This window comes from Chanos chanos, chromosome 13 (genome assembly GCF_902362185.1).
Source record: "Chanos chanos chromosome 13, fChaCha1.1, whole genome shotgun sequence".
NCBI lineage: Eukaryota > Metazoa > Chordata > Actinopteri > Gonorynchiformes > Chanidae > Chanos > Chanos chanos.
Window position 1 is genome coordinate 20,055,973 of NC_044507.1, and position 19,097 is coordinate 20,075,069.

General features: G+C 42.7%; 2 protein-coding genes across 4 annotated transcripts; both read left to right on the forward strand.

The window, feature by feature from the left end:
- The first annotated feature begins 192 nt into the window (after positions 1–192).
- On the forward strand, positions 193–11,220 carry flii (FLII actin remodeling protein). 3 transcript variants are annotated; one of them, XM_030790077.1, is made up of 30 exons: positions 193–276; positions 1,269–1,379; positions 1,590–1,661; positions 1,832–1,912; positions 2,189–2,274; positions 2,450–2,611; positions 2,761–2,864; positions 2,971–3,146; positions 3,403–3,560; positions 3,663–3,747; positions 4,077–4,224; positions 4,772–4,905; positions 5,529–5,741; positions 5,965–6,144; positions 6,403–6,485; positions 6,582–6,656; positions 6,751–6,834; positions 6,930–7,101; positions 7,274–7,378; positions 7,489–7,680; positions 7,960–8,148; positions 8,344–8,483; positions 8,671–8,881; positions 9,120–9,274; positions 9,398–9,458; positions 9,981–10,109; positions 10,265–10,371; positions 10,484–10,589; positions 10,681–10,746; positions 10,936–11,220. In XM_030790077.1, the coding sequence occupies exons 1-30, from the start codon at positions 214–216 to the stop codon at positions 11,068–11,070; spliced, it is 3,783 nt and encodes a 1,260-aa protein (XP_030645937.1). In that variant the 5' UTR covers positions 193–213; the 3' UTR covers positions 11,071–11,220. The 3 variants fall into 3 exon arrangements, with proteins under 3 accessions (XP_030645937.1, XP_030645939.1, XP_030645940.1); XM_030790079.1 differs by having other exon boundaries at positions 5,532–5,741; XM_030790080.1 differs by lacking the exon at positions 2,450–2,611.
- A 1,971-nt stretch (positions 11,221–13,191) lies between these two features.
- On the forward strand, positions 13,192–18,616 carry znf598 (zinc finger protein 598). Its single transcript, XM_030790206.1, has 12 exons — positions 13,192–13,436; positions 14,497–14,609; positions 14,695–14,824; positions 14,921–15,132; positions 15,241–15,458; positions 15,589–15,703; positions 15,800–15,978; positions 16,202–16,283; positions 16,400–17,229; positions 17,332–17,485; positions 17,721–17,865; positions 18,062–18,616. The coding sequence occupies exons 1-12, from the start codon at positions 13,263–13,265 to the stop codon at positions 18,419–18,421; spliced, it is 2,712 nt and encodes a 903-aa protein (XP_030646066.1). The 5' UTR covers positions 13,192–13,262; the 3' UTR covers positions 18,422–18,616.
- The last annotated feature ends 481 nt before the right edge of the window (positions 18,617–19,097 follow it).

Genomic DNA, 19,097 nt, shown 5'->3' on the forward strand with positions numbered 1-19,097 from the left:
AGTATGGGTTTCACATATTTGGGCGACTTTAAATTCTACCGTCAGTCGTAATTCCTCCCCTGTAGAGCGTGACAGAGTGTAATGTGTTGAAAATAGAGGGATGTACCATTTAACAGAGAGGGGGCGGTTTATCCGGCAGCTGCTCTCAGAGCAATGAGCAATTCTTCAGCACCAACCAGAAATAGACTCGAATTCTGATATCCTCAATCCGTAATGGCTGCCACCGGAGTTCTCCCCTTCATCAGGGGGGTAGACCTGAGTGGGAACGACTTTAAAGTAAGTATACTGTTTCATTTAAGGTCCCTGTTTTACTTATAGAACGGCTGTTTCATGTTGCTTGTTGGTAACGGTGGTTTGTGGGCCGGCAACATGACTATAAAGAACTGGTTAGAGAAGTTAGCATGTCAAAACAGGGTGAAGCTAACTGATTAGCCAGGAACAACACTGGGCGTTAGCGACTTGTCAGAAATATGGTGTGGTCAAAAAAGTGCTCTGACAGCAGCCATTCTCTGAACACGTATCGGTCCAGAGAAACGCAGAGTTCAAATCATTGTTGTTTGCCTCCTCGGAAACTGCGCAACTTTGTTATTTAGGATTACAAAGCTAGGTAGCATCGCCAACATGTCAGCTAATGTTAGGTTATCTTAAATATCAACCCATTTGAAACGGTTGGTCAAGTTCAACACCTCACCCATGTAGCAGTAAAATTAACAAACTGTAACTGTACGTCTAGAAAGATGAGAGGATTCTACGGAGAACCCAACTAGCTACTAAGCTCTTTGTTGCCATAATAAAGTATCAGTTCGTGTGTCCTCACGACTGCAGTTACCTTCCCCCGTCAGCTGTTGGTGGGCATCTTGCTGGACTTCAAACGCATGTTTTTAAAAATTGTGCTGTCTTTACGGCTTTGCTTATGAAAGTTCGGTTTAACTTAAGCTGTCAGAACCACTTGAACGTGCTGTTTAGATTGGGGATTTTCTGCCTGATGACTTAATTGTATGACCGACACGCCCTTAATTCACATACGTTTTAAGAAACTGACAAAATGCTGATGATTAAAGTTGCCATAATAGAAAGAAGTGAATTTCAATGGCGCAGTAATGAAATTAAATGCCCTTGATAATCGAATTTAAATCAGGCTCTTTAACGCTTATTCCTCTAAATGTGCTGTTGAATGTGGACTTCAGGGCACAGATATTACAGTTCCTACTAAAGTGAGGAAGACCCACCTTTTCCATTAAAGCATGAGTCATTTGTCTTGATTACAGGGGGGTTATTTTCCGGAACATGTCAAATCCATGACCAGCCTGCGATGGCTGAAACTCAACAGAACCGGACTTTGCTATCTTCCAGAAGAATTGGCCTCCCTCCAGAAACTGGTGATTGGTTCTGTTTTTAAGCATTGTTTTGTCTGAGATGTTTTCACATTTCTGTTTGTTATGATGTGCACATTATGAAGGCAAGTCTCATTTAAAACACTTATAATATCAGCATCACTTCTCTGAATGAATTTCTCTTTCTCTTTCTCTTTCTCTTTCTCTCTCTCTCTCTCTCTCTCTCTCTTTCATTTACTTTTTTTTAATCCATAGGAGCATTTGTCAGTAAGTCACAACAGCCTGACAACGTTACATGGCGAGCTCTCCAGTCTCCCAAACCTGAGGGTAAATAATTGAGTTATAAATCATTAAAAATATTCAAACTCATTTACACGTTCGGTGATTGTGATTGTGATGCATCCTAGAAATCCATATTTTTTTGAATAGGATGTAGCTTTGCCATAATCAGGTGAGAGGTTGCGCGTACTAAAAGTATTTTTTATCTGTACGTGAAGGCCGTGGTAGCGAGAGCAAACAACCTAAAGAATACAGGAATTCCAGACGACATCTTTCAGCTGGATGACCTTTCTGTGCTGGTATGTAAATGTTTCCCTAACTCAGTGCTGTCTAGAGCTTTCCAGCTTTCCAGGGAAGGTGACAAACATCTTTCCACCAAACTGCAAAATGTGCAATACTTCTGTAGTTTACTTTCACTAGAGCACAGGAGCAACACCTTTACTCACACACACAAACACACACACACACACACACATGCACACACACTCATTTTTTCAGCGATGCTGAGTCATGCTGTTTTCTTGATGACAAACCTTGTGAATCATTTAATCTGTCCTGTGTTGTCATGTCTTTAGGACCTGAGCTACAACCAACTGACTGAGATTCCGAGGGATCTAGAAAATTCTAGGAACATGCTTGTCCTCAACCTAAGTCACAATGGGTATTACTCCTGTCATGTGTTGAGTGGTTGAATCGTGTGTTTATGTGTATTTATATTGTATCATATATAGCTTTTGATTAATGACAATGATCAGATAATAATTCATTAATGGATATTTTCTTTTGTTTTTTGTTTTGTTTTGTTTTTTCTTCATATTCTATGTTCCTCTTTGCAGCATTGAGACAATACCTAATCAGCTGTTCATAAACCTTACCGATCTCCTGTACCTGGACCTTAGTGATAATAAGTTGGATAGCCTGCCCCCTCAGATGAGACGCCTGGTCCACTTACAGACTTTGATACTCAATAACAACCCCCTTATGCACGCACAGTTGAGGTAAGACCAAACTGGCTGTTTTTTCATAATGGTATTACTGATCTGCCCAGTTAGCGATGCAGAACAATCAGTCAAACAGAATGGATGACTAGCCCTGCCCTCTGTCTATTGTCCCAAATCTCTTATAAGTTCCCCTCTTATGTTAACAGACAATTACCTGCTATGGTAGCCCTCCAAACTCTACACCTGAGAAACACGCAGCGCACTCAAAGCAACATGCCAACAAGTTTGGAAGGCCTCACTAATCTTGCGGGTATGTTCATTCAGATCTCTCCTTAGAATTTTAAGTCAGTAAAGAAAAGGGGTTAAGTGTCTGTTGTGGGTGAGTAATTGACAAGCCACCGTGTCTCACTCCTCAGATGTGGATCTGTCCTGTAACGATTTGACCCGGGTGCCTGAGTGTCTCTATTCGCTGACCAACCTGAAACGCCTGAACCTGAGCAGTAATCAGATATCAGAACTGTCGCTCTGCATTGATCAGTGGACCCACCTCGAGACCCTGAATCTGTCAAGGAACCAACTCACATCCCTGCCAGTAAGAGCTTGACTGCATTTCCCTGTCCTCTCTTCAAAAAAACACAGGACTATAGAATACAAGTACAAGACTTACTTAAAAACACCTTCTTTTCACATCACTCGCATTAGTAATAAAAAATAGTCAGGCCTGTTAAGGCAGTGTCACTCGTAAGAAGCTGTATTTTTTTTCAGTCGTCATACATTTAGGGCCTGATTAGGATTTTAGTTTGAGGACGCTGAAGTATTCATTCCTGATTTTTTTTATTTGTTTGCAGTCTGCAGTATGTAAGCTGTCCAAGCTGAAGAAGTTGTATTTGAACTCAAACAAACTGGATTTTGATGGTTTGCCATCTGGTGTTGGGAAGCTGGCTAATCTGGTTGAGTTCATGGCAGCCAATAACAATTTGGAGCTTATTCCTGAAGGCTTGTGCAGGTATGCTTCATTTTGATTTTTTTTTTTTTTTTTTTAGACGTTTAGACGAAACCACTCATTTTGTCCCCTAACATTGTTTTGACTATTGGTTGTTTTCTTCAGGTGTGGAAAACTGAAGAAACTGGTCTTAAATAAGAACCGCCTGGTCACATTGCCTGAAGCAATCCATTTCCTCACTGATCTGGAAGTAAGTGTGGATTTATGTCCTTTCACTGAAACCGCAGCCGGTTGTTCTATATCTCCACATGCAGCTTGTTTTAAATCGGTTTTAACAGACTGGTTACGCTAGGACAATTTATTTAAGGACTCACTATCTCTTCTGGACCTCTAATAGTTCATAAAACAGATGGGCACAGATTTTGATGTGTTCCTTTTTGGGGGACTGGATAGAAATGATTCACTTATGCTGTTAACAAATGGAGGTTCGTGAAAGCACAGAGATGAATTTATGATGAATTTATTTCTCAGTGTTTTCAGACTCTTTGTGCCTGTTGAGCATTTTGAACTCGTTTGCAGGTTCTAGATGTTCGTGAGAACCCCAACCTGGTCATGCCCCCTAAACCTGTGGATCGGGCGGCTGAGTGGTACAACATCGATTTCTCTTTACAAAACCAACTGCGACTGGCTGGCGCGTCTCCGGCCACTGTGGCCGCAGCTGGTGGAGGTAGGGCCTTAATGGGATATGTATCTATAACCAGTTTCTTATTTCTTGACTAAGTATCATTTCTGAGTGTCTATAGGTCTACCAATCTTTGTTTACCACTGTTCAAACATTAACACCCGGTAATGTAAGAGTGTCCAAGAATGCATTCACATTTACATGTATTCACCTGGCAGACGCTTTTCTCCAAAGCAACTACCAAGACGGGCAGAATACAAAACAAGCATGTAAACATTAAGGAACCACCTGTGACATAAATGCTGTAACTAAGATCAGTATTAGAACAGATACTAGAAAGTGCTAGAAAAGTTAAAGGAAATGAAGAGAGTAAACCACAGACAGATACAAGTGCTAGAAAAGTTGAAGGAAATGAAGAGAGTAAACCACAGACAGATACAAGTTTCTCAAGAGTGTCTAACCCTGTAACCTAAAGCTATTGAATGCAGTATCAAGCCAATAAAAACAAGTCTTTGTAACTGTGGTAGTGTTTGACCACTGACTGTTTATTGTCACTTTGATCTGAACTGTGTGTACACTGCCCTCTTCACAGGAAACAGTCCCCGAGATCCGATGGCCAGGAAGATGAGGCTGAGGCGGCGTAAGGACTCAGCCCAGGATGACCAGGCCAAGCAAGTGCTGAAGGGCATGTCGGATGTGGCCCAGGAAAAGAACAAGTCCATCGAGGTGAGGCGCTAACTGTATACCACTACTGAGTCCAGTCCTCATGTGAGAACGCTGAACAATATTTGTCTACATTTCTTTTAGCAGTTTCGTTTACTGTGCTTGCCATTTAGGACAGTGAAGGTTGCTAAATGGAAATATATCCACATCTGCATTTCCATACTGTTTTGGTTTTGTTGCTGCGCTTTGCACATCTGAGCTGTTCTTGCAAAACTGAGCTGTTTGCACTATTTACTGCAGCTGGACACTGTTTAGACTGTCATATACTGTTTATGCTACACATACTGTTTATGCTGTTCGTTACTTCATTGAACTTTGCTACTTTTTTTATGCCGTATTGGTTCTGTTGCTGCATTGCATATCTGGGCTGTTGCTGCTGGACGCTGCTCATACTGTTCGTTACTTTTTTTACTTACTTTATTTTTGATTTATCTTATTTGTTGTTCTATTTTTACCTTATTTATTGTTTTTTTTTACAGCATCAAGCACAGAAGTTGCAAATTTTAATCTTGTTGTACTTGTGTAGTGACAGTTGTACTTGTGCAATGACAATAAAGATATTCTATTCTATTCCAAATGAATCTTATAGTACACTTCTGACCTGTATTTGTCCTCTGATTTATCAGGAGAATGGGGATTTGAAATACTCGGACCTGAAGTCCAAGCGCTGGGACAAGAACCTGGAGAAACCGCAGCTGGATTACTCGGAGTTCTTCGTGGAGGACGTGGGTCAGATCCCGGGGCTGTCCGTGTGGCAGATCGAGAACTTTGTGCCCATCCAGGTGGACGAGGCCTTCCACGGAAAGTTCTACGAAGCTGACTGCTACATTGTGCTTAAGGTTGGCATGACCACCTTTAGTGTGCTGTACTACTACTGTACTCAACATGGGCAGTGTGTGTTGATTCATACATCTGATGTTCATACATAAGATGTCATACATGAGATTTTTTTTTTAATAAGACCCTCTTCCAGGTGTATAGACTTGGATGTAACATTTACTGGAATGAAACAGCGTAACCTCTTTCCTAACCCCCAGCTGTCCCACGTGTGCTTTTTACCAGACATATCTGGATGAGAACGGAGCCTTGAACTGGCAGATCTTTTACTGGATCGGGCAGGAAGCCACGCTGGATAAGAAGGCCTGCTCCGCCATCCACGCTGTCAACCTGCGGAATTACTTGGGAGCCGAGTGCCGGACGGTCAGGGAGGAGATGGGAGACGAGAGCGAAGAGTTCACAGAGGTCAGCGTTCTGTGCTCGAACCACACTCTACACCCCGGACAGAGTCAGGCTGAATAAGACTGTTTATCCATAAAACAGCACGTGACCCGTTCATAAGACAGGGCACGGTGACAAAAAGCACTCCTTACCATCCAAATGAACTAGTTATGCTTCACACTTCAAACTCTAAAGCTGTGGTGCTTATTGACAGCAAGTAATCCTTATGACTGAGACTGTCCCACCTTATTGATATTAACCTGCATTTGATTATGTTTTTAGGTGTTTGACAACGAAATCTCTTACATTGAGGGTGGTACAGCCAGTGGGTTCTACACAGTAGAGGACACACAGTACTCAAGCAGGTAAAAAACAAGAAAAAAAAGCCCAAAACATTTGAGCACAAACGTGTGTGTGAATGCTGTAGAGAATTCCGTCTAATCTGTTTGTTTTGTCAACAGACTTTATCGGGTATATGGGAAGAAGAACATCAAATTGGAGTCTGTACCTCTGAAGGCATCATCTCTGGACCCGCGGTAAGCCCCACAGACACTCTTACCTTATCAAGACTCAGGAAAATCACTGCACCAGGCTACAGCTTCATTCCCCACTCTGTGTTTCCTTTTCCAGATTCGTGTTCCTAGTCGACTGTGGTCTTGCAATCTATGTGTGGAGAGGAGCCAATGCCACACTCAGTGGTACCACCAAAGCCAGGTAGAGATTTTTATATTTAGATTTTTGGAGAAGGTTGTTCTTACATTCACCAATGTACATCGGCTGTTTTGTAACGCTGACAATACTGTGTTCAGGTTATTTGCTGAGAAAATCAATAAGAACGAGAGGAAAGGAAAGGCAGAGATCATCACACTGATGCAAAATCAGGAACCTCCGGAGTTTTGGGAAATTCTTGGAGGACAGCCTGAGGAAATCAAGAAACATGTTCCGGATGATTTTGCTCCCGTCCGACCCAAACTCTACAAGGTAAGATAGGATCCATAATTCATGTCATAAAGTGGAATATTGTAAAGCATGCTAACACAGTGCACTATAGAGATTACATACTGCATAATGATTGTAAATCATCCCCCAGAGATCAGGCCACCTGCATGATGTGGTTCAACAGTCATTTGAAAGTTTCTGTTGGTGTGTTTAGGTTGGCCTGGGCCTGGGATACCTTGAGCTCCCTCAGATTAACTACAAGCTTTCAGTGGAACACAAGAACAAGTTCAAACTGGACGTGCTACCGGAGCTCCGACTGGTATGCTGATCTGTTCAGACTTTTCTCTAATGCAGAGTTCCTTAATTGCTCCGTTGTGTTATTCATTTTTATGGAACTTTTTCGACTCACCGGCTGGTTTCTGACCACAGCTCCAAAGTCTTTTGGACACTAAAGGAGTCTACATCCTAGACTGCTGGTCTGAAGTCTTCATCTGGATCGGACGCAAGTCCCCGAGACTCGTCAGAGCGGCTGCTCTCAAACTGGGTCAAGAAGTGTGTGGCATGCTGCATCGGCCCAAGCACGCTGTGGTCATTCGAAACCTGGAGGGAACCGAGTGTCAGGTAATATTAATCAACTGACTGACCGAACCAGTCAAAATTTTGGTAAACTTCCGTATCAGCGTTGGTCAGTCTTCGTTAAAATAAAGAGTGTCTGAATCACCCCCTTTGGGTTCAGGAATAGCTGGTAAACTATGAACCACTTTTTTGAACAAAGTTCTGTCACGAGGCCAAAGTCTCAGAAGAATTTTATCTGTGATTTTGATCTGCGGTTGTGTTTTAAGCTGTTCCAAATGAAATACACATTATGTACCCAAATATTCAACGATTTGTATTTGTAAGGTTTTCAAATCGAAGTTCAAGAACTGGGATGACGTACTGAAAGTGGACTACACCAGAAACGCTGAGAGCGTGCAGCAGAATGCCAGCCTGTCAGGCAAGGTGAAAAAAGACGCAGAGAAGAAGGACCAGATGAAAGCAGACCTCACTGCCCTGTTCCTCCCCAGGCAACCGCCCATGCCTCTCACAGAGGTGAGGAGTTGGCTGCCAACACCCTTGGCCCACCTTTCCATTACGTCATGTGTTTTGTTTGTTTGAGTTTTTTTGGTTGTTTTTTTTTTTGTTTTTTTTACAGTATTAGTCATTGTGTTGCACTCAGTGATTTCTGAGTCCAGAATCCGTTTGAACCTGTTTTCTTTCTTTTTTTTTTTTCTTTTCCACCTGCAGGCAGAGCAGATGATGGAGGAGTGGAACGAAGACCTAGACGGGATGGAGGGATTCGTGCTGGAGGGGAAGAAATTTGCACGACTGCCGGAGGAAGAGTTTGGGCACTTCCACACTCAGGACTGTTACGTCTTCCTCTGCAGGTGGGTGTAAACACGATGATCCGAATGTTCTGCCGCTCTGTAACTCCGTGAAGCAACCGCACCTTACCGCGAGGTGCGATTATGTTTTTTTTTTCCCTAAGGTGACCGCACACGGTTAATCGTAGAAGTGACATTTGCCGGTGGGCCATAGTGACATTTTTGCGCTCGTGTGTTCCGTGCTGTGTAGGTACTGGGTCCCCGTGGAGTATGAGGACGATCAGGGGAAAGGCAAGGAAAAAGGAGAGGAGGAGGGAGAGGATGAAGACAAACAACCCGAGGAAGACTTCCAGTGCGTGGTGTATTTCTGGCAGGGCCGCGAAGCGTCCAACATGGGCTGGTTAACGTTTACGTTCAGCCTGCAGAAGAAGTTTGAGAGCCTGTTCCCGGGAAAACTGGAGGTATGCCTACTCACGTGCTCAACGATGTCTGTCTGCCAACACATGTAAAACAGACTTCCATTTAACTCCGTTTCAGGAAAGAGAGAGGCATGTAAGATTTCAATCAGTTGTTGTTTCTTCAGCTATCTTGTTATGCAATAAATAATAGTACACCATTCTAAAATGTAATGTGTGTGTGTGTGTGTGTGTGTGTGTGTGTGTGTGTGTGTGTGTGCGCGTGTGCGTGCGCGTGATCAAGGTTGTGAGGATGACTCAGCAGCAGGAGAACCTTAAGTTCCTGTCTCACTTTAAGAGGAAGTTCATTATCCACAAAGGGAAGAGGAAGATGAAGGTGGACAGTGTGCAGCCAAGCCTGTATCATATCAGGACCAATGGCAGTGCACTCTGTACCAGGTAACTGTTGGGTCCCAGCTATATACCTGAAGATTTTATGGAGTCTGAAAGTAAGGCTTCATGCTTCCCTTTGTTTTGGACATCTTTATGTATTGACACACATTTGTTAAATTATTTTTCTAGGACCATCCAGATAGCTACAGACTCCGGCAATCTGAACTCTGAATTCTGTTTCATTCTAAAGGTAAAGTGGTTTATATTTTATGCTTGCGCTAAATGTAGGAAGTAAGTGTGCTCAGCAAAAATTTGTTTGTGTGTTTTGTTTAAAATTTTGTCTAATGGTTAAACATAAACATTGAGCCTACAAGGCAGGTGATTGGGCTCAAAGTCTCTCAGTGAATCTGTAGTAGGACCATTCATGTGAAAGTTGTGTACAGAAACGTGAAATACACAGGTTTGATTATCAACTAGTGAGACATATAAGTGTAGGAGGGGTGTGGCCTTCGTGAATGATCAGAGACACTCTGCTTTATTTACATAGTTTGAAGTGTGACTAAATCCTTTCCTGTTTGAGTAGGTTTATTGGACTGTACGTTAATCCCTGCTATGAGCTCATTCTCTTTGCTATGAGCTTTGGTTCCAACTAATCTGAAATAACAAACGTGGGGAGTTATGTGAAAGCGGGCATCACTCCACGCAATACGCAAACAAACTTGGTAATGTTAAAAGCTATAAGATGGTGAAAAGAATGGTGTGTTTTTATTAGGTGCCATTTGAAAGCACAGACAACCAGGGCATAGTGTACACCTGGGTGGGCCGGGCAGCAGATCCGGATGAGGCTAAACTGGCAGAGGATATTATGAACTCCATGTTCGATGACACTTACAGCAAACAGGTATGTTAATGCTAGTCTATGATGCCAAAAATCATACACACGTTTCATAGAAACGTGAATAATTAAAGCATTCCACAACCCTCTCTGGACCAATCCCTGTCTTTGTTGTGTTTGTTTTGTTTGTTTGTTTTTTGTTTTTTTACCCTTGTCTTTAGGTGATTAATGAGGGGGAGGAACCTGAAAACTTCTTCTGGGTGGGCATTGGCTCACAGAAGCCTTACGATGAAGACGCAGACTACATGAAATACGCCAGACTGTTCAGGTTTGAATATTACTGTGCACATCCAGTCATGTGCTGTCACTGCTGCCTACCGTTTTGCGGCCTGATGTTGAGAGTTTATGGGATTTTTTTTTTTTTTTCCCCCCTCTTGAAGGTGCTCTAATGAAAAGGGCTACTTTGCTGTGTCAGAGAAGTGCTCTGACTTCTGTCAGGATGACCTTGCTGATGATGACATCATGCTTTTGGACAATGGCAAAGAGGTAAGGAGCACGCCCGTTGTCACAGAGCACAGTCTGTCATTTTCAACGCATTAATGACACTGTGGTTGACTGTAATGTGTGTGTATGACAGGTTTACATGTGGGTGGGTACACAGACCAGTCAGGTTGAGATTAAACTCAGTCTGAAGGCTTGTCAGGTGAGTCCAGATCATCTCATATTAGAGTCTGTCATTCCTCTTCAAAAACAAATTACCAACAAATATGTTTTTTAATACACTCATTTTAATAACCCTGTTTTTTAAAAAAAATCAGTACAGTACTTCATATGCTGTTTATATACATGTGTGCAGTTGTGACCCTCATTGCTTTGATGTCTTTTAAAACAGGTTTACATTCAGCACATGCGCTCCAAAGACCCCGAGCACCCCAGGAAGCTCCGGCTGGTGCGCAAAGGCAACGAGCCACACTGCTTCACCCGCTGCTTTCATGCCTGGAGCACCTTTAAAACTGCACCCGCATAGACCACACACACACACACACACACACACAGTCCATACACATCCCAACACATCCATCAACAGTACTCTTCACATATCAATGTACATCACCAACAAGAAGGCTACAGTAATTTCCTCTGTGCATTGCGCTATAGTAGTACTTTGTTTGAAAAGCCCATAAATATTATATATATATATATTTTGTCAATTTGAACAAAATGATTGATTGAATTTTATATTTATGTGTAATGTTCAACATGGGAAACGATTTTTAGAAATAATACAGCAATTAAGTGGAAGCTGCTTAGATTGCTGTGTACTTCAAGGGATTACTCTAGTTCTCAGAATGAAACATATCTGTTCAGAGGTAGGTTTTATAAATAGTTTAGCGCAACTGTACCAGCTGGCCGTATGAATCTGTTGCGAAATTGCATTGTCGTGTGTTTTTATTTTTTAAAGATGACGTAGAACAGCTTTTGCAGCGGTTTCTCTCTCTCTCTCTCTCTCTTTTTTTTTTAAAGCTAATTTTGCTTGTATATGGAGTAGCGTCTTTCCATGTCTGTTGTTTTAACACAGCTACTCCTTTTCAGTGTTGTATTCTGAAAATACAAAGAGCTATATCAGATTTCTGCCACTGCACAAGCACAAAGTGAGACTTGGCCGTCACTACATTTGTTATAATTCTTCAGAATCAGCTGTTGCCACCGAGGACACATGTAGTGAAGGGTTTTTCGTTTGTTTGTTTTGCAATTGATGGCAGTCCTGATTTACTGCTTTGCGCTCCACTGTGATAGCGACTGTGCCAAGACGGGTCCACTGCAGGTCAAATTGTATGATATCAGAGAAATGAGAGGTTTTCTGCACACTGCATTCATTTATAAATGGTCTTTCTGTTTACTGCTGAATGCCCTGTAACTGCCAAACATATAATTTAAGAAAAAAAAAACCTGTCGTCTAGAATGCTACATATTAGCATAGGTGTGTGCTACTAAATGCAGTAATATCAGTGGTGTAACTGAGGTATCTGAAGTACAGGTTCCTGTTCCGTTACTGCTTGGACACTGACCAACTGAATTGTTGGGAATGTTGGACGTATGTGCAATCTAGACTGAGGAATATCATTTACTAGTCAGAGCAAATTCATGTAATCTGATCTTAATCATGTTTATCAAATCTGCTATCACAAAGGGATTGGGAGAACTTAATGGCTGTCTCTCACTTTCATTGTTGTCACTAAGTCATATTGTCTGTGCACGTGTATGTGTATTTCTGTTTGTACAAATATTTACTGCCTCTGAACTCACTTGCAGATGCTCTATTTATGTATTTTGTATGGAAATAAAGTTTCACGAATTGCCATTCCACTTCTCTTTGAAGTATTATTACGTATCGTACAGCATGCACGTTTAGGAGATACTTAAGATGCTAATTCCAATTCAATAGCTGTCACTCATTAATTGGTAAGTAAACTGGACTGCGATTGTTTGTACGCCGAAAAAGATTTTTTAAGGACCACATGGGAAAATTTATCCACTAATCGATTATGTAGGACTTAAACTGCATTAAGTACTATTAAAGGCAAAACAATGAACATACTGGAAAACATACTTCAACCATTTAACCCAGGTAGTACAAACATACATAGTACTATAAGTTATCGATATACTATATTGTATCATAGCGTGGTGATGAGAAATAAAAATCATTCGTTTAGAAGTTAGAGATACAAATCAGTCCTGCATGTCAGTGTCTTTGTTGGTTGAGATTAGTTTATATTCAAAACATTAAAGCTACGGAACCGTATTCTTAACATCTAAGAATTTCTTTAAATTTCACACCACGTTGTGTCGGGGAAATTTACTGTCAAACAGAACAAATACTAAACAAGTATGTTAATAACCTTAATATTTAGAGGAATATCTCTGTACGCTCTACACGTTATATATACAAAATTAGTGAACACATACATAAACAAAATCTAATTATGCATTTCTTTCAGATCTCCATGGTATCGTTTGGTTATTAATAAGCGTATCATTGGTCTCTGCTAACCTACTTGAACGTCATTCGTGAGATACCCATAATGCACTGCAACAATCTATTACGTAAATACCATTACAGTTCCACTGGTCTCACTGCCGTGTTCCGTTTACAGACTTCACCACTGATAAATTAGCCTGAAAACCAAAAATCTCGGAATTTGTGCCTTCTGTACCATGGATCCTACAGCTGCAAAGGAAGCCGAGCGCACGTGTGTGTTGTGCTGCCAAGATATAGAGATCTATGCTTTGGGGAAGTGTGATCACCCGGTGTGTTACCGTTGCTCGACTAAGATGAGGGTGTTGTGCGATCAGAAATATTGCGCCGTGTGCCGCGAGGAACTTGACAAGGTACTGCCTGCTTCTCAGAGCGTGGGAAGAAAACTTGTCACATCTGATTTTAGTGGCTATTTCATCAGGTTTTTGAAAATGGTCTGTTTGTTACCTGCCCAAATTGTGAAAATGGTTCACTCAGTTTGAATGCATGTGCGGCCAACCTTTAGCCATTCAAGCTAGATAATGCTAGCCCACAAGTTATGCTGTCTTTCACTCAATATGTAACTAGGTGACAGACGTCGTGTGGCTGACCTGCCTCGTCGTAATTTGAACATGTTTGGTCACAGTGAATCTAGCTTTTCACGGGGTGAAGAAAAGGTTTTGTGGAAAGCAAACTCGATGACAAACTTGATTATGTTCGGCGATTAGCTGGATAGCCGGGATAGCTTGGCTAGCAGGGTTCAATACAAGAAGTCATACCTCTGGCTACCATACGGGGACGTTCGTTTGTAATGTATCTACATTTCCAAATTAGTTTATTGTTTAGCAGTGCTAGCTTTGAGTATTGGTGCTGTCTTAGATGACTGGGTTTGGTACTTGGCTAGAGTTACCCACCAACAGAAACTTAACCTAGCTGACATCGTCTGGCAGTGACGCGTCGCTGTCATGTAGCTAAAGTCTATTCAGCAAAGGCAATACGTTATTATGTAAGTGCTTCAGCCGTGTCTGACTGTCTCTTTAGGTACACCTAGCAATGCAGATCAATTTCCATATGGAGGCTGGTGTGTTCCCGGCCAGAGGCCAACCTATTCACAGACTAACGTGTCATTTCTCGCTTTATCTATCAGTAGTAAGCAGAGCCCAATACAAACAAGGCATTTCAAGTCTGCTAGAAAAAAATACTTCTTTTGTAGTAGCCAACAGCTGTCAAATGTAATAATGAGAAGGGTATTTTTTTTAATCATTATTATGTTCATCTTTCATTCATTCATTTTCTAAACTGCTTATCCTAATTAGGGTTGCGAGATTATGTTTATTATCTATGTGTAAATGAATTTTAATTCACTTTTCTCCAAGAGTAACGTTTTTTTTCTGGTTGTTGCTAATTATGACTTTGCAAATTTCTTGTTTTCAGGTCATTTTTGTGAAAACGCTTCAGCCATTTTCCACTCTCCCATATCAGCAATTTCAGTTCGAGAAGAAACATGACATATATTTCAGTGATGGCAGGACCTATGCGCAGTTCAGGTTTGTCATTCATAATTATGTTTGCTATTTGCTGTATTTACCCTTAACCTATTTACAATGCCCTTGTTTTACTTCATGAATTTAGGAAGATTTTGCTACATGAATGTCAGCGCTGTTCAGAACCGAAAGTCTTTTCAAAAGCTGAGGAGCTGGAACAACACATGCGCAAACAACATGAACTGTTCTGCTGCAAGTTGTGTGCCAAACACTTAAAGGTACGAAAATGGCAGTTAACCTGGAAGTCACTTGTCATATAGCACACCTCAGCGTGCACGTGTCTATCATACCCCTTATAATTTCCCCCCCCTCAGATATTCTCCTATGAACGAAAGTGGTACAGTCGCAAAGAACTGGCTCGTCATCGAACCCAAGGCGACCCGGACGACACCTCCCACCGCGGGCATCCGTTGTGCAAATTCTGTGACGACCGTTACCTTGACAACGACGAGCTGCTCAAGCATCTGCGACGAGATCATTACTTCTGTCATTTCTGTGATGCAGACGGAGCTCAAGAATACTACAGGTCTGTTCTCATGTCCCAGCGCTTAACGCTCCTCACCCTAACGACAGTCAGAATATGCCTAACACTAGATTACTTTACCCACTAATACAGCTGTAATTCATTACACAGTGATTATGAGTACCTGAGGGAACATTTCAGAGAAAGCCACTATCTCTGTGAGGAGGGGAACTGCAGCACAGAGCAGTTCACTCACGCCTTCCGGACCGAGATCGACTATAAGGCCCACAAGGCCGCCGCCCACAGCAAGAACCGGGCCGAAGCGAGACAGAACCGCCACATCGATCTGCAGTTCAGCTACGCCCCCAGGCAGCAGAGGAGGAATGATGGTAAGAGAGAGGCAAAATCAATTTCAAGCACTCTGCTTGCCCAGAGCTTTCTCAACACCTGCACGACTTGCCTTGAAGGATATCACTTTAATCTTACTGGTCCCTCCTCATTTCCTTATGTCCCTTCAAGGTATGGTAGGGGGAGAGGACTACGAAGAAGTGGATCGCTTCAATAGACAAGGACGATCTGGAAGAGGAAGAGCTCAAGGAACGCCGCAGAACATGAGAAGCTGGAGATACAACCGGTATGACCTTTTTAATGCAGTGCCGTCTAGCAGGGAGTGTTAGCCTTGTGCTGGGGTGGAGCGTCCTTGTACTGACAGGGGAGTTTTATTGTGCAGGGAGGAAGAGGACAGGGAGACGGCTGCAGCTCTGAGAGCCTCGCTAGCGATCCGTCGCCAAGAGGAGAGAGTACGTATGCAGGAGAGGAACAGCCAAAAGTCACACAAAGAGGAAAAGATGGATGTTGACAACTTCCGAAGCAACAGAAATCCCGCTAAGCCGCCTGAAAATTCTCAAGGTAGTAGTCAACAAAACGTCAGGCATATCAGCTGTATGAATGAGTATATTTATTATTATATATGTATAAAAAAAATAATAATAATTGCAGTTAGGTTAAAGATGGACCCTTTTTAAAACTGTTCAAAAACTTCACATGAGGTTACAGTGTTTAAAAATCATCTTTGCAAGGTCTTAAGTGTATATATAGTTAAAATATCCGTGTTTTACATTTTCCATCTCAGGTCGAGCGATGAAAAACAATGTTCCATTGAGTGGTGACGACTTCCCTGTGTTAGGGGGCGCCGCACCACCACCTGTTCCGAGGTAAATCTAATCTGCTTAAATGACCTTTTGGATATCATTAATCCTCTTTTTTAATTTTTTTCGTTATTTATTTATTTATTGTTCCTCCTGACGATCTCGCTCTTCTTTGCTTACAGCACGATCAAACCACCTCCTGTTGCGCTGAAGGAGGACGATTTCCCGAGCCTGTCCGGTTCTGTGGTGTCCACTCCCATGACACCTGCTTACTCTGCTCAGGCCAAGAAACCGTCTTCCTTCCAAGAGGAGGACTTTCCAGCGTTGGTCTCCAAGATCAAACCTCACAAGCCCCAGAGTAACGCAACATCTGCCTGGTCTCAGGCAGGTAGCAAGCCCATAGTGCAACCAGTCAAACCGACACCCGCACCTTCTGCTCCCCTCACATCCGCCAGCTTCCCTCAAGCCCTGTCCTCCTCTTCCTCCTCCTCCTCCTCTTCTTCTTCTCGGCGCAAGAAGAAGCTCGTCTCCGCGGAGAGCGCCAGAGCCGCGGCTCAGATCAAGTCTCTGTCTTCGTCCGATGATGACGACCCCCAAGCTGGGAAAACCACTCAGGAGATCCGGGCCGTGCCTACCATGCTGGACATTTCCTCCCTGCTGACAGTCAAAGGTGCCTCAGCTCAGTCAAGTGCCAAAGCAGGCAAGAAAAAGAAACAAGCTGCGTCCTCCGCGCCAGGAGCCCCCGCGCACCCCGACGAAATGCTGCCCAACACGGCGCACAAAGAGAATGTACCTGAAACGAAACCCCCGGATGTCAGTGTCCCCAAAGCCCCGGTGCTTCCCAAAACGAGCATGTTAGCGAACGGATATACGGATAAGCCCCCCGAGAGCAGCGCCCCCAACATCCCCCCTGAGGAACCCCCGGTTCCTAAAAAGGTGCCGACGTTGGAGCCACCCATACCACCAGAGGAAGAGGACTTCCCAGCCTTAGTTGCTAAGAGACCCCCACCTGGTATAATGGCTCACTAAGTACCTGTCCACAGTTGTTGTATTACATCTGAAGCGTGGCGTTACCCTGCTGACATTTATTTTGTGTGTGTGTGTGTTATCTTAGGCTTTAAAAGTGCGTTTCCTATGAAGACCACTCAGAGTGGAGCACCACGACCTCCTCCAGGACTGGCGCCCGTGGTCAGCAAACCTCCCCCAGGCTTCACCGGTGTCCCTCTCAACAGCAATGTGGTGGAACCTGTCATTCCTGCTCTCAGTAGGTCAGGCAGTTTGTTTTTTATTTACATACATGTTGGACACAAAAATGTGAATGTGCTACTACTAGCAAAAAAAACCCTTTGAGTCCACGTGCAACACTGTATGTCTATCTGTCTATGTGTGTATCTCTCTCTGTATCATACGTGTATTGTAAATCTATCTATCTGTCTCTTTCTGCTCCTGTTACCATGCTCTGTTTGTTGTTCATATGTTCTGTTTGTTACTTATTTGTTTCAGACCTGCAGTGACCTCTGGGAACTACCTCATACCTGAAAATTTCCAACAGAGAAATATGGACCTTATCCAATCCATTAAAAACTTCCTCCAGAATGATGAATCTAAGTTCAATGAGTTCAAAAACTATTCAGGCCAGTTCAGACAGGTAAAGAACGTTATTCCAATAAGCGAGAGACAGAGATGGGTTTTTTTTTATGTAGTAACCAGAGTGGTTTTGTAACACCACTGTCACCTTTGAACCAATTAAAACTAATAAGCATATTAATTTTATACGGTAAATGCGTACTGTTGTGTACATTGGTTGAATGTAATTACAAAGCGACCGCTTCTCCGTCCATCAGGGTGTAATTACAGCTGCCCAGTACCATAAGAGCTGCCAGGAACTGCTGGGGGACAACTTTAAGAGAGTCTTCAACGAGTTGCTGGTTTTACTCCCAGACACGAAAAAACAACAGGAGCTGCTCACTGCCCACGGGGACTCCAAGGCCCTGGAGAAACAGCAGACTGGTCCCAAACCTGGTAAAAACAAAAAGAAAGCCTGGCAAACCAGCACCACCAGTAACAGCATAGAACTGGACTGCCAGGTGTGTCCCACCTGTAGGCAGGTTCTGGCACTAAAGGACTTCAACGCCCACAAGTCCCTGCACATGGAAAACGACGACTTTCCGTCTTTGCAGTCCATAAGCAAAATCATCAGTTAACAGCTGACCAGACACACACACATACCGCCAAAGCTCGGCCAAGGCTGTCTGCGTCACAGGGGCTAGTGCTTCTCTGGTATGAAAAGACGCTCGTGGAGATGAAGATTTACTTGAAGTGCAATGTGAAGTGGTGGTTACACACGTGAGGATGACTACAGCACTCGCCGGGAGGAGGGGCGTTGATTTGATTGGAGCTTTTTTTTTTTTTTTTTTTTTTTTTTTCTCCTCTCCATAAAATTCTACGATGGAGATGACCAATCAGGACTGTGCCATTTTTTTTAAATTTTTTTTTTTTCCACTCAACTCATTTCAGCATACTGGATCCCTTTTCAAGGGAGATTAATTAAATCTGCTTGAAAAGTTGGAAAGCTACTCGAGTAATTCAGGGTTTTGTTTGAATTCCATCTGTTATGGGTTCATTTCTACGGCGGTCAGTTACTTGAGCATGGTCATTTGTAATTCTATTAAAGCGGCTTTGTCTTTGAAAAAGAATACATTTAGTTCATTTCTCCCCCGACGCTCGGTCCCTTAATGTTTAACAGCTCGACGTTAACAAATAAAGGCGTTTTACTCCACAGTGAGTTGCAGGAAAAAAGAAATTCTGAGTAATTTGCAACAAGGCGCAAATAATCAGTGAGGGATACTTTCCTAGGGATTCAAAACAGAAACCTGTAAG